Consider the following 12,375-nt stretch of genomic DNA (forward strand, 5'->3'; position numbering starts at 1 on the left):
TACAACAGGTGACATCGGTTGACACATTGACATTTTTTATCGTTTGTCAAAAGAGGGTATGACCTAGAGTATTACATGTTACCTGTCCTAAGGTGTAGTCGTGAAAACCCAGCACGCGATCGACATTGAGTCCGTAAAGCGGATGATCAAATAGCATTCGGTTAGTTATCCACATCGCGCTTGAACTGTTTAAACACAGGAAACTGTTTGACCGATGGACACTTACAGAACGCTCTGGTTTTAGGTCTTCATCCGAGATAAATACTCGGCCAGTTCTACAAAAAGAAAACAGCAATTCAAACCTACTCAAGTTCTCTACGTCAAAGGATTCTTCCACCTTTCCCCCCTTTTTTTCATCCCGATGAATTCCAGATCAATTGTGTACTATTCTTGGGCAAGGAAACTTGGTACTGGGTTCTTCCAAACTTCAAGGGAAAGCTGGTGAAATACTGAAAGAGGGTGGGGGGCAGCGGAAGAGAAAGGACGGGGTTAAACCTCCCGTCCAGACGGGAAAGTAGAAAATATACTCTTTCATAAACTCCTTTTTTAAGCAAAGGTTAATAGAAAAACTGAAAACTGAGGATAACAAAATACCATAGAAGTTACCATCACAATGGTGATGTCTGCCATGCTGTAGATGCATTATTAATACATATATATATTTTGTAACACTCAATCCAGTTCTCTTTTATAATTTGAAGTCTTTAGGAACCAAGAAGTTTAGAGTAGCTGTTATGTTTTCAAGTGATATGTATGAGGATTTACATTGGCATGTATAAGAGTAAAGCAATTCATATCTAGAAGTTTTCAATCGCCACCACCTCCGTAAATAAAAAGCAAAAGAAGAGACCCGAACCCTCTCAAAACAACGATATTAAGGCTGATTCCACTTAACACTTGGACAAAAACTCTCCTTTATATTCGCTATCAGGACATTAATCCGTAGTTGATAGTTTCCTTCATATTCTTAATCCGTCTGCTTCACAGTGTACTGAAAAACTATGAGAAGAATTTACACATTGATAACCCCGAGTCGTCAAGGGGTCAACTAACAGTTTGACAACCATCCTCACTTGCTCACAAATTTATGGTTCTTCTTCAAAGTGTTTAAGATAAAAAATAACCGGAGAAAATCTACAATAATTACCCTGTACAGCACAAGAAAACAAATTCCTCCTCAATCATGCCCCTAACAAAGGTTAGTTTCTTCCCCGCCCTAAATTGAAACAAGATGAGAGCAATTTTTATCAATTATACATTTCACTCAACTGTCACACTTTACTTCTTCCCCTAATTTTTATCACACGAAAAACGAATGGAACAGACTGTTCTCCTGTTTCATAATTCCCAATTCCTAGGGAATCGAAGTAACGGGTCACGTTCAATTAAAGAAATTTCTTTAAATAACGTTTTCTTCCAAACAGGAGAGACTTTCCTTCGATTGGGCGTGGTACAACTACAATTCCTAGTAATAATAGCATGTGACCAGAAAAATGAATGAAAAATACAATAGGGTATAAAAGGAAACTCTGAGTAAAACCATGCCCACCGACATCAGCGCAATAAAACGCAATTTTTGTTGTGTCTTTTAGGAACAGTCACAGTGTGCGATAAATCACACCGATGTAATCTCCAAGTATTGTGTTGTTTGGACAAAGGTTCAATGTTTCGATACACTCAGCATTCTCACCTGCTTCCCAGGAAAGGCAGATCCCTGTGTCTCGGTCTGTGTAGATAAGCACTTGCGCTTGGGTTTCCCGGGACTGGGTAAAGAGTGGTCTGAAGCAACAATTCTGAGATACAGCGGACTGCCAGGCAGCAGGAATGCGTCGACTCCATATCCTCCTACAATGCAGTAACGAAAAAAGCGGGTATGAACTTACAACTACAAAAGAAAAAATTATGGGGCTGTCGGAATTTGAACGCGGAATATACTGTTAGGTCGTTGCAGAGGGAGGCTAAGAGACCCAAAATTCATTGCGGAACTTTCGCTAGTGCTGCTGATACCCATTTTTACGCTCACGGTCTCAAAATCAATTCTCCTCGCTGCCAGACGTACATTTCTTGTATTTTAGCACAGAGACTTACAATTTAATTCTACTAAACACTGTTTTGCTTTACGATAAATTAACCCTTTAACTCCCAGATCTGTTTATTGATTCTCCCGTCTAGCTGCTACACATTTACTTGTACATTTGTTCCGACAATTTAGTGTTAGGTCAAGATGACAACCTTATACCACATAGGTTTGAGTATTTTCATGACCTATTTGCTGGATAATATATGTATATTGTAGGAACAAGTAACATGTTGATCACTTCTGGGAGTTAAAGGGTTAATCTAGTAAGGGGACACTGCTCATTGATTGCACCTAAGAGTAAAAGAGTTCACAGTTTGCTGGCCCTAACCTAAAAGGTTGTTGGCTACAACTGCCCTTATTCCGAAAATTAGCACACCATCAAATGATAATAAAGTCAAAAACAGTGGTTAAGCATTACTAAGAGAAAAGAATTCGTAGTCAGAAAAACACAAATTAAACGAATGATCCTTTCGTGACAGCAGCTAGTATGATTACAAGAATAACGAAAAATCTAACATTATATGGGTAGGACGACAAGCAATATTCGCAGACAAACCTTTGAAATACATTTGCAATTCAGCAGAAGGAAAATGTGAACCATGCATGTAACCTATCTCAGGCTTCCACAGCGTTCTTCGCGATGACATGCAAGGTTCTGAAGGAAAGTCAGCGAAAGTTGCTAACCTATATCACCATGGACTTTTACAACTCACTGAAAAGTTTGAAAGGAAGTGCTTGAAATCGAATTTAGTCGTGGTTCACTGAGAGCGTAAAATTCGGACCAAATTGGGCCTTCATCTTAAAAGAATTAAGCAAGAGTGCATGATCTTTTCTCAACAGATTTCAATGTTTTACAGCTAGAGAAAAACAAATATTAAACAAACCTCTGTTGAAACTGTATCTGGTAGAGGTGGTGAACTGATCACACCGAGAAGGGCAGCCCATGTTTCTTCAAACTGTTGTCTAGAGGTCCACCCTGACAACAAAAAGCAACACACCAGGAATTTTTTAAGTACCAAATTATCAGGACCCAAAATACCTTCCTCACTAGCAGCTGATAACTGCGCATCAATAATTGAATTAAACAGAATCCTTAGAGTGCGCGGGAAACCAACGAAACAATTGAATGAAACAGAACCAAAAGACTCCGGGAGATACTAACGAAAAATTGAGTAAAACAAAATCTTCAGAGTGCGCGAGATACTTGAGAACAATTGGATGAAACTGAATCAACAAACCGCACGAGATACTAAGGAAACAATTGAATGAAACAGAATCCTCAGAGTGCGCGAGATACTAACAAAACAATTGAACGGAACATAATCCTCAGATTGCGCGAGATACTGATGAAACAATTAATGAGCTTGAATCAACAGACTGCGCGAGATACCAACGACACCATTGAATGAAACAGATTCAACAGACTGCGCAGGTTATTAGAGAGGCAATTGAATGAAACAGAATCCGCAGAGTGCGCGAGATACTAACGAAACAAATGAATGATACAGAATAAGCAGAGTGGGAGATAATATCGAAACAATTAAATAAGACGCAATCAACAGTGTGTGAGATATTAGCGAAACGAAAACTTGGCCACTTAGCACCAAAATAGTCACAGTAGTTGGGAAAAAAAAAACCAACACAGGACAAGTCAGGAACAGGTAACCAAACCTTACCAATCAAATTAACCCTTTTTACGAATTCATCCAGGACATCTTTCTCTTTCAAGATCTCTATCGGTAAAGGAGGAAGCTCTGTTTTAAGAGGCCCTTCAGGGACTGGTGCCCAGCCCATCTTCCACACCAAAGGTAGGGTGCGCGCATAGCTGTTAACAAGAGGTTGCCTCGCTAAACCAACAATGATGTCTTGAAAAGGACGCAATAGGAATTGAGGCAGGGAGGGTTTTTGAACTGATCCTGGTTTCAAGATGGTCAGTAGCCGGTGGATCAGCTGTGAGATTTCTCCACAGGCTTTCCTAGCAATCTGAACTCCTACAAGTCAAAGAGAGCAGATTCGAATTCATTCAACTTGTTACATGCTTAACGCTTTCACTCCCATGCGTGACCAAGAAGGAATTTCTCCTTCTAATATTAATAGTATCAAACAGACAAGTGACGATAATAAAGACAAAAATCAATTAGGGGAAAATAAGTGGATCCAATACCAAATTCTCTTAGAAACAAAAAGAGAATTGTACGGCAGACAGTAGGGAGAATCATTAATGAGAACTTGGGAGTGAAATGGTTGCGTATGCAACAAATACACACTTAGAATACGACGGGCGTGCTTATTCCAGGATTTGAGCACTGACTCTAAAATTTTCATGCTTGTTCGGTTAGTGCTGGTGATAATTTTCAAAACTTACCCTACTCACAAGATGCAACCAGTGCGCTACAAGAGTGCGGACTAGTAATGATAAACCTCAATTACTATTATAAATCTCGGTTAGTTTCAGTGCTCATTCCATAAAATAAAAATAACAGAAAAACAGTAAGGGAGGGATGTTCATTCGAGGGGAGGCGCTGATTCGACGATTCACAGTTTTAAAATGTCTGTTACCTTCATCCCCTATATCAACTTTAATTTGATCAGTAAAGAAGCCTTCCTCGTCATTGTCACCACTACCATCAACTAAAAAACAGAATGAACATCAGAAGTTTGATAACAATCTCAAACTAATCCGAAAAGACTTTCATTCGAGAATATTCTTTATCATATATATGCGCAAAATACATTGAGTTTCAGACAAAGTGACTACAGTTGACTCCCGTTATTGCGGACACCCTTGGGGAGAGATTTAGTGTCCGTAATAGCGTGAGTTCGTAATAACGGGTACGAGAGAAAGAATATGTAATTACGCAAACATAACGTTTCCAACGTGGCCTCACGAGCCAGAAAAAGATCCAGCCGCGAGCAAGAAATTCTCATGTTCGCACCCAATTCAAGAGTGGTTTCTTTACTTTTCCTTTATCGTAATGTGGCTTTATATTACTTGAGTCAGGATTTTCGACGAGGTACTTGAGTGTCCAGCAGCGAAAGCGAAAGAAAAAAACGAGTAAAATGTCGCGCTGGGGGGCATGGAAGTGTCCGTGTTTACGTAATAGCGAGATTCAGTAATAGCGGGAGTTTCTTTCAGTCACGCGTTACGCCGGGGGGCTGGCTCCCGTCCCCAATGAGGGGGTGTCCGTGATAGCGAGGTGTCCACAAGGCGAGAGTTGACTGTATATGCCGTTCTAGCTTTAGGTATATGCATTCCCTTCAATCGCTACAACAGCCCAGGTCACGCATCACGCAATTTTCGAATGAGTTAAGAAGAATCAAAAACCCATATGACCACTTTAAAATACTATGGTACACATCACCGACACTGCCTTAAGTAAGTACCACAATCTGCATCGTCAACAGCCGGTACTGCCATCTACACTTTTTACAGTAATACTGTCCACATCAGATACAGTTATCTAAACTTCCCACAGTACAATGCAGAAAGATGGAGATGACTATATCTCCAGTAGCCAATGACGACAGCTGTATTTACTATATCATGCTAAGACAAACCTAGTGCACTTAACTCCTGTTATGCTTACCTGCATTTAAGAGCACGTGAACGTGATTAATAGCAGAACAAACCAACGGAAAGAACTCAAGTTTCCCAATGCTCTTTGCGCAATCAAGATTAAGGTACTGTAAATTCCCAGCAAAAAAGAAAAGCAAAACTAGTTAGTAAATCACTAATCGCTCGCCTCTGTAAATATCCATTCCCCCGTGATGGTGACTGAACTAAGTATCTTTAAACTACTGTTCCCAGACCTGTGCGCAAAACGTCAGCTTAAAAACTCTTTACGGTGGCCACTTTTTATTATCAACTCAGTTAATATCAGCAAATTACCATGCTAAAAGAGAACTGGCTGAAAAGTCTGGATAAGCAGGGAAAAGCTACAAAAAATTCCTGTCGCTCATTGAGATTGGATTGGTACGTAGCTGGTACTAGGGTTTGCCAAAGAGGCGAGTGATTGAGAAAATTTGGTTTCCTAGCCGTGAGAAAAAACACACACATACGCAAACACATACAAAGGTTTGTTCATAAAAGACATCCTGAAGTGAAAATAGCTCACTAAAAATTACGCCTATGGTACAAGCTTATTATTTGTTTTAAAGGAGAAATATTAAGTTCTTCTCTAAAAGTAACACGAAGTATCGAAAACTGTTTTAACGAGTAATGTCAAGATTCAAACTAAGTTACAAAAACATTATACCATTTAGTAGAAACTGGATTACCTTAGCGAGACATTCAAGATTAGACTTCAGTTCAACGGAACATGGACGTTTACCATTTACAAGGGAACAATGCACCATCTGAAAAAAGAGATTGGACAAGAGAATCCAAAATCGTAACATCAACACCTTTGAAGTTTCAAGGTATTTCAAATCATCAGTATCTTTTTGCTATATGAACCACATTATCGTCATGTTTCAAGACTAGAGGCATGATAAGCTATGGCACAACCATAATCATCCGTACATATGAAGGAAAAAGGTAGGTCAGCTTACCAGCCAGAAAGGTCTTCCAGCCACAACTTATTTTGGCATCAATAACAAAAAGTGATAAGAAGAACTTCTATCCTCCTCCCCTCCCCTCCCCTCCCCTCCCCTCCAAACGGGATGCTCGTCCATCGCAAGGTTAACCCGAGGTATTTCGCAGGTACCCAGTTATACACCCAGGCGGAGAAGGAAACGTCAGAGTTAGCAGTCCCACCCAAGGACACAACACAATGACAACCCTACCCCCTCTTTCCCCTCCTGGACATAAATCCAATAATTTTATTAACATTGTCACTTACCGCCAATGGAACGAAAACAAACTGAAAAAGCGCTTCTTGGCCAGATTCAGGGATTTTACAATGTTTAGGAAGAGTCGGAATTGCACCAGCTAAGGCCACAAGAGCCCTTGCAAGGGACGTGACCTTTTTGCACCAATCAGCATCATTGCAGAGAGCTGACAGACGATCAGAAGCTAACTGGAAACACTGCAGCTTTGTTGAATTTTCATTATCTGTGGTCATAAACGAAGACGACACAGTTACAAAATGTTTCCTCGACGATTTCAAAGTCTGAATTAAGCTACAATATTTTTAAAGACTTTCTAGAGCAAAACTTCAATCACGACCAGGCGAGTAGCACTCTCTAGAATATCACCTGATTGAGAATACTTTTTTTCCATCATGGTAATAACAAGACGACCCAAGCAATATTTGGCTTATTACCTTCACCATTCCTTTATCCTTTTTTACTTTCAGGAATAATCAAGAAGGAATTTCTCCGTACAATATCAACACATTTTCACGCAGGTGAACAGAAGAAATGAAAATATCCATTGCCACCATTTTTTATCATACACCAGATTCTCGGAGTTAAGATTAAAATTTAAGTGTGACTGATAATAGGAAGACTTGATATCAGGATCTTGGAAGCCAAAGTTAAACGAAAAGCTTCCTTAAGTGACCACCTTTTCCTGCACTAAGAGTGGTCGTTAAAGGGAGACCTAAATATGCTACTGTTGCTCTATTTACTATACACACGTTCTAATGAGTAGGTTCTCTCAATAAAATAAAAAAATGTCATGTTAGTATTACCTCTGAACGTTCTCGTTGTAATAACATCCTTTGCAACTTGTCCAATTTTGGAAAATAAAGCGAGTTTGGAAATAAGCAATAATTGATCGACGTCATGGTTTTCAAAGTGCTCTGCATTGTTAAGTAAATTACTTGGTACGTTCTGGAAAGGAAAAGAGAAACGTTATTTAGGTCACGATAGATTTTACTGAGAAATACACAAAATGGCAAATACTCTTTAAGACCAAAAGGCAAAAGTGTTGGCTTGTTCGCAGTTTACTTCTTTTCGCAGGAGCGTACTAGGGGCAAACGTCGCTGATCAAAACGGCATACCAGTAGTTACGAATTTCAACTAGTAAGAAGCTTGGTTGCTGGTTTGTTGAATTTTTTAAGATTTTCAGACCTCCCGTAACCAAATGAAGGTCGCAGAAACCAATTACAACCTCAAGCAGGATTAAGGGTATTTACGCTTTTATCAACTGAGTGTTGAATGTAACCCAGTATTGCATCGCTTTTACTTCACACTGCTCTATGATTTGTTCGGAAGACTCCCACAACCTACCAACCAATCAGGTGCAAAACTAATCCTAACTTGGTCACTGGCGTTTTCCCGCCCTTAAAGCCGTTACCTTCCTTTAATTTACGTTCTCATTGGCACCCTGTGATTTCACAGTAGTTCTGATTGGTCATGGCGAGTACTAGGGTTTTCTTTTCGTGACACTCAATCGAAAAGCACTCAGATTCAATGCCAACAACAAAAACACTCTGCTATGTCGCTAGTTTCTTGCTTCACGAGAGTTACAAGTAGTACAAATTACCTCTCCGTTCTGCCTTCTCGAGGTCAACAGAAGAGTTCTTTCGATTCCAAGTGATATACATTCTTCAAGCAGAGAGATGTCAAAGTTCTACAAGAAATAAGAAAGGAAATATCTTAGCAAGTCAGTTACATAACGGTTGAAAACTTTATTTCAAAACTTTTCGGCTGAATCAAATTTTTAAGCACACACCTCGTGATTTATGACAAAAGAAACTTCCTTTGCATTCAGAACACTGAGCATCTGAATCGCCTCAGGTTTAACGTTGGCTCCGTTCCTCTGGTCCATTGGACGAACAGCAAAACAGCATTGCTGAGCAAGTCGGCAAAACCATTCCTGTAGTACAGACAAAGATTGAAGATCAGTTTTCACGCACCAGATTTTTTAGGCTGTAAACAGTACTTTCTGTCGGTTTACAAAAGGAATAACCAATGCAGATGTGCGCAAGAACAGTTTGTTGAGCTTGAGCAGGTGGTCAGTGATTTTCGAACTGTTTGAGTACCATCCGCTTGGATAGTTACGCCAGTACACCGACTGAAAGGAGTTGGTTGATCTCTCCTAAAAATGTCATTTCTTTGTAAGGCAGAAAAGTGATAATAATAAAGAAAACTATCAACCAAGGGATATCATTTGATCAAAAACCAACTTCTTAGAGCTAACATTAAAAGAAATGTGCGGCAATCATTGAAGAGAATTAATGTCAAGATTTTGAAAGTTAAGTGGCAGGTCAAATTGCAATTGAAATATTTAGTCAAGCCTGAAAAGATAATGTTGAGACGGATTGAATAAGTTTCCCACAAAACACCGCTCCAGCGCTGCACAAGACGAGTTACACCGCTCCAAGCTCGGAGCAAAGCAATAAGTATTAAGATATATCATATCATAAATTTCACATATAACTTGCGAAAGTATGTATGACTAAAAGTTAGATGAGGGCGAAGCCCGAATCAGCTATTATGCATAGAAATCTTGAGCTCAAAGTCTTATTTTTTAAGCGTACAAAAAGGTAGAACATTGCATCGGTATTGCAGTGGTCGTGGGTTCAAATCCCGTACAGGCCTCCATTTTTTTTAGGCCTTATTTTCGTTACTGCCTAAGTAGTGTTCATGACTTCGAAGACCGCTTTCATACTTAAAAATCTACTAGTCGTTCAAAACTTAATCAGATTGCAGTATTTGTGAAAGAACGATGGCAAATTTAAACAAATACGTTTCGTAGAAAAGCCTCCTCTACACAGTCACCTGATCAATCGTGTAGTTTTTCATAGACGAAGCCAGATCTTCATTGCAAGGCATATCCCTTTCCACAGGTGAACTTGAGGGGAGAATTTTAGTTACCAACGACAACAACGTTTGATTTCTAAAAAGGTAAAAACAAGATAACATTATAGGATAAAGGGGTTAAGTTTCTGAAGAAACTGTGATGCTGCGTCGGTGGGAGAGTTTAACAGGTAATTTAGTGTGAACAACTGAGTTGAAAACTTGAACGTAAATTAGCCATCGTAAAGAGTTTAAGAGCCCTTCGTCAGAGCGATATGACGAACTGCTTTGGATTGTTCGAGGTTTTGCCAGGCTTTTCTTCTGTTCAAAGACTAAGATTACCTAAGGTCTAGCCCAAACCATACCAAGTGACTGCTGCGTTTTTTGGTAACTGTCTAAGCGTAGGATTAAGTACTAAAAACTGCACACTAAAAATTTAAAGTTTAAATTGGAGAGCACGAGAAGTGGCTGCAATTGGAAAGACTTTCCGAAAATTATATGATGTTCATCCTAATTTAATTTTTGGATTAATGTTTGGCGACTTTGAGGATTTTCGATGGCCAACTCTACTAACTATAAAAAGGGGAAATTTGAAATTCTCCTTTATCATTACCTAGTTATTTCCTTCTTCGACGCTATCAACTGACAAACTGATCTTAATTCATCCTCTACGAGTTCCTGGGATGGTGCCTAATAAAAACAAAGACAAGCTAAATGTAGCATACAGACTTTAAATGCACGCTAACTGTAAGGGCGAGCACTTTAACTTAATGTAAGAGGAGTTTTTCGTTGCTCAGATGTTTGTAGATGCCAACACTTTTGAGCATAATGTCTCCAAACTCTGCACAGAAAAACAGTTCTATTGTTTAAAATTGATAAAAAGCATGATTTACCATTTTCTGTCCATCGATACATATCTCCAACTTCTTGCAAATCAAACGTTCTGCCATTCTTGCAACCGACTGATGAGTTGAGTTGAGGAAATACTCCGCCAGTATCTTGATAAGGTAAACCGATTGTGACTGATGCACTCCCTTCAGGCAGTTCATTAAATCACGCACAAGACTTGGCTGGAGAAAGCAAAGATCGACAGGTAATCCATGAATCCGGTTAAAGTCGAGTGAATTATTTATCAAGAGTGCCTTATTACTGAGTTTTCATGAATATGACATATCCTGGGTTTGCGCTCAACTTTTCATATTATCACAAATGACACTTGGGTGTGATTTGAAAGCAAATTTGGACTGCATTGATCTTGCTTTACTACACTCTGTAAATGCTGTGGAAAACTTCTGCCAATCTCTCAACCAGTGAGATGCAAAGCTAAAACTAATCACGGCTAAGTTATTCACATTTTATCGCGCTTTAGGTAGTGGCTTGTTTTTACTTTAAGTCTCAAGGACTCGTTGCGATGCTTTTCTTAGTTCTGATCGGCAGTTGTGATAACTGGTTTAACGACACTCATTCGAAAAGCGCTCTATTTAACTAAGAGTGCTGAACCTCCAAGGTTTTAAGAATTATTACACAACCTTTAATAATAATCAAACGCCTACCCGTTTTACTGTTTCATGTAGAGCTCTCGAGGAATTAAATGAGTCTAACAGAAGCTTGCTTCCTTCGTGAGTACTGTACAGAATGCTGAGATTTAACAACAGAACAAGGAGTCTTTGAGTACAATCGGCTGGGCAAATAAGGAGTGTCATTTAATTACAGAGTGTAGTGGCCTATCAACTGACGATTGTCAAAATTGGCAATTGTTTCTTGGTAATACAGTTAGGATTTCCCCACAGAGCGCAGTTTCTGTCCCCAAAGTCAAATTTTTCAACTTCCTTTGACAAAAGGAGATGTTTTCAATCACCCGTATACATTACTAAAAGTCAATTCACACATTCAATGAGCTTTCCTCTATATACGGTACTTCCTGAAGGAGACAATAATGCATGAATATCAAAAAAGATTCCAAAAACAAAGACGGCTTACCTTAGAAACCCCTGTATGGGTGGTTCATCTGTCATCTGTACAAGGTCCTCTAGGGACATCCTTAGCAGGGTCCCGACCTGAGACTGATCCAATGATCCCTGCTCCTGGTGTGCATGAAAAAGAGATCTTGTTTAAGCAGGATTAATTCTGTTTCACATTCTCTTACTGTTTACCTTCCTTTCAATCCTAAACCAGGGTTACACGTCACCGAGTTAAATCTGGCTTAATTTTCATTTTGTAGCCAGCTACAGGGCGTGAAATTGCGCCTAATACAGGCGCCAATGCGACTAAATTTTTCACTTTGGCGACCAAATCCTGAAAGTTAGTCGCCAAATTGGCGACTAGAACGTTTCATCATAACCTTACCAAGAGATATAGTAAATTAAAAAGATTTGCAAAGATAAATCCGCGGCAAACTTCCTCGTTTAGTTTGTTTCCAAAACGTATTACATGCATCTCGATCGATAACTAGACGCCAACTTGGATTTAGATAAGCCTGAACGTTGTTTATCATCCATCCTAGTGTCCACTTTGTAGCACGTTAAAGATCTTTTCCCTAACTTAATTTTGGAGGGTCTATCTAGAACGCTGACAGCGTAAAGAAAGATTTTTTTTGTCTTTGAAAATGG

The 12,375-nt window shown here is 39.3% G+C and overlaps 1 protein-coding gene across 2 annotated transcripts in view; it reads right to left on the reverse strand.

The window, feature by feature from the left end:
• LOC113680248 (huntingtin) overlaps positions 1-12,375 on the reverse strand; it is a 49,998-nt gene that overhangs the window by 9,309 nt on the left and 28,314 nt on the right. Inside the window, exons 38-54 of one of the 2 annotated variants that reach the window (XM_089196701.1) lie at positions 11,747-11,850; positions 11,320-11,404; positions 10,660-10,836; positions 10,380-10,456; positions 9,749-9,866; positions 8,700-8,843; positions 8,511-8,597; positions 7,714-7,855; positions 6,922-7,133; positions 6,359-6,436; positions 5,668-5,764; positions 4,640-4,711; positions 3,757-4,071; positions 2,965-3,056; positions 1,691-1,845; positions 1,148-1,216; positions 83-275 (exon numbers count right to left, since the gene is read on the reverse strand). In XM_089196701.1, the coding sequence (XP_089052827.1) occupies positions 83-275; positions 1,148-1,216; positions 1,691-1,845; positions 2,965-3,056; positions 3,757-4,071; positions 4,640-4,711; positions 5,668-5,764; positions 6,359-6,436; positions 6,922-7,133; positions 7,714-7,855; positions 8,511-8,597; positions 8,700-8,843; positions 9,749-9,866; positions 10,380-10,456; positions 10,660-10,836; positions 11,320-11,404; positions 11,747-11,850 (2,217 nt within the window). Of the gene's footprint in view, positions 1-82; positions 276-844; positions 1,000-1,147; positions 1,217-1,690; positions 1,846-2,964; positions 3,057-3,756; positions 4,072-4,639; positions 4,712-5,667; positions 5,765-6,358; positions 6,437-6,921; positions 7,134-7,713; positions 7,856-8,510; positions 8,598-8,699; positions 8,844-9,748; positions 9,867-10,379; positions 10,457-10,659; positions 10,837-11,319; positions 11,405-11,746; positions 11,851-12,375 lie in introns of those variants that run through there. The other variant, XM_089196702.1, reaches the window with a different exon arrangement.

Source organism: Pocillopora damicornis, chromosome 2, assembly GCF_964200805.1.
Source record: "Pocillopora damicornis chromosome 2, jaPocDami1.2, whole genome shotgun sequence".
Taxonomy (NCBI): Eukaryota; Metazoa; Cnidaria; class Anthozoa; order Scleractinia; family Pocilloporidae; genus Pocillopora; species Pocillopora damicornis.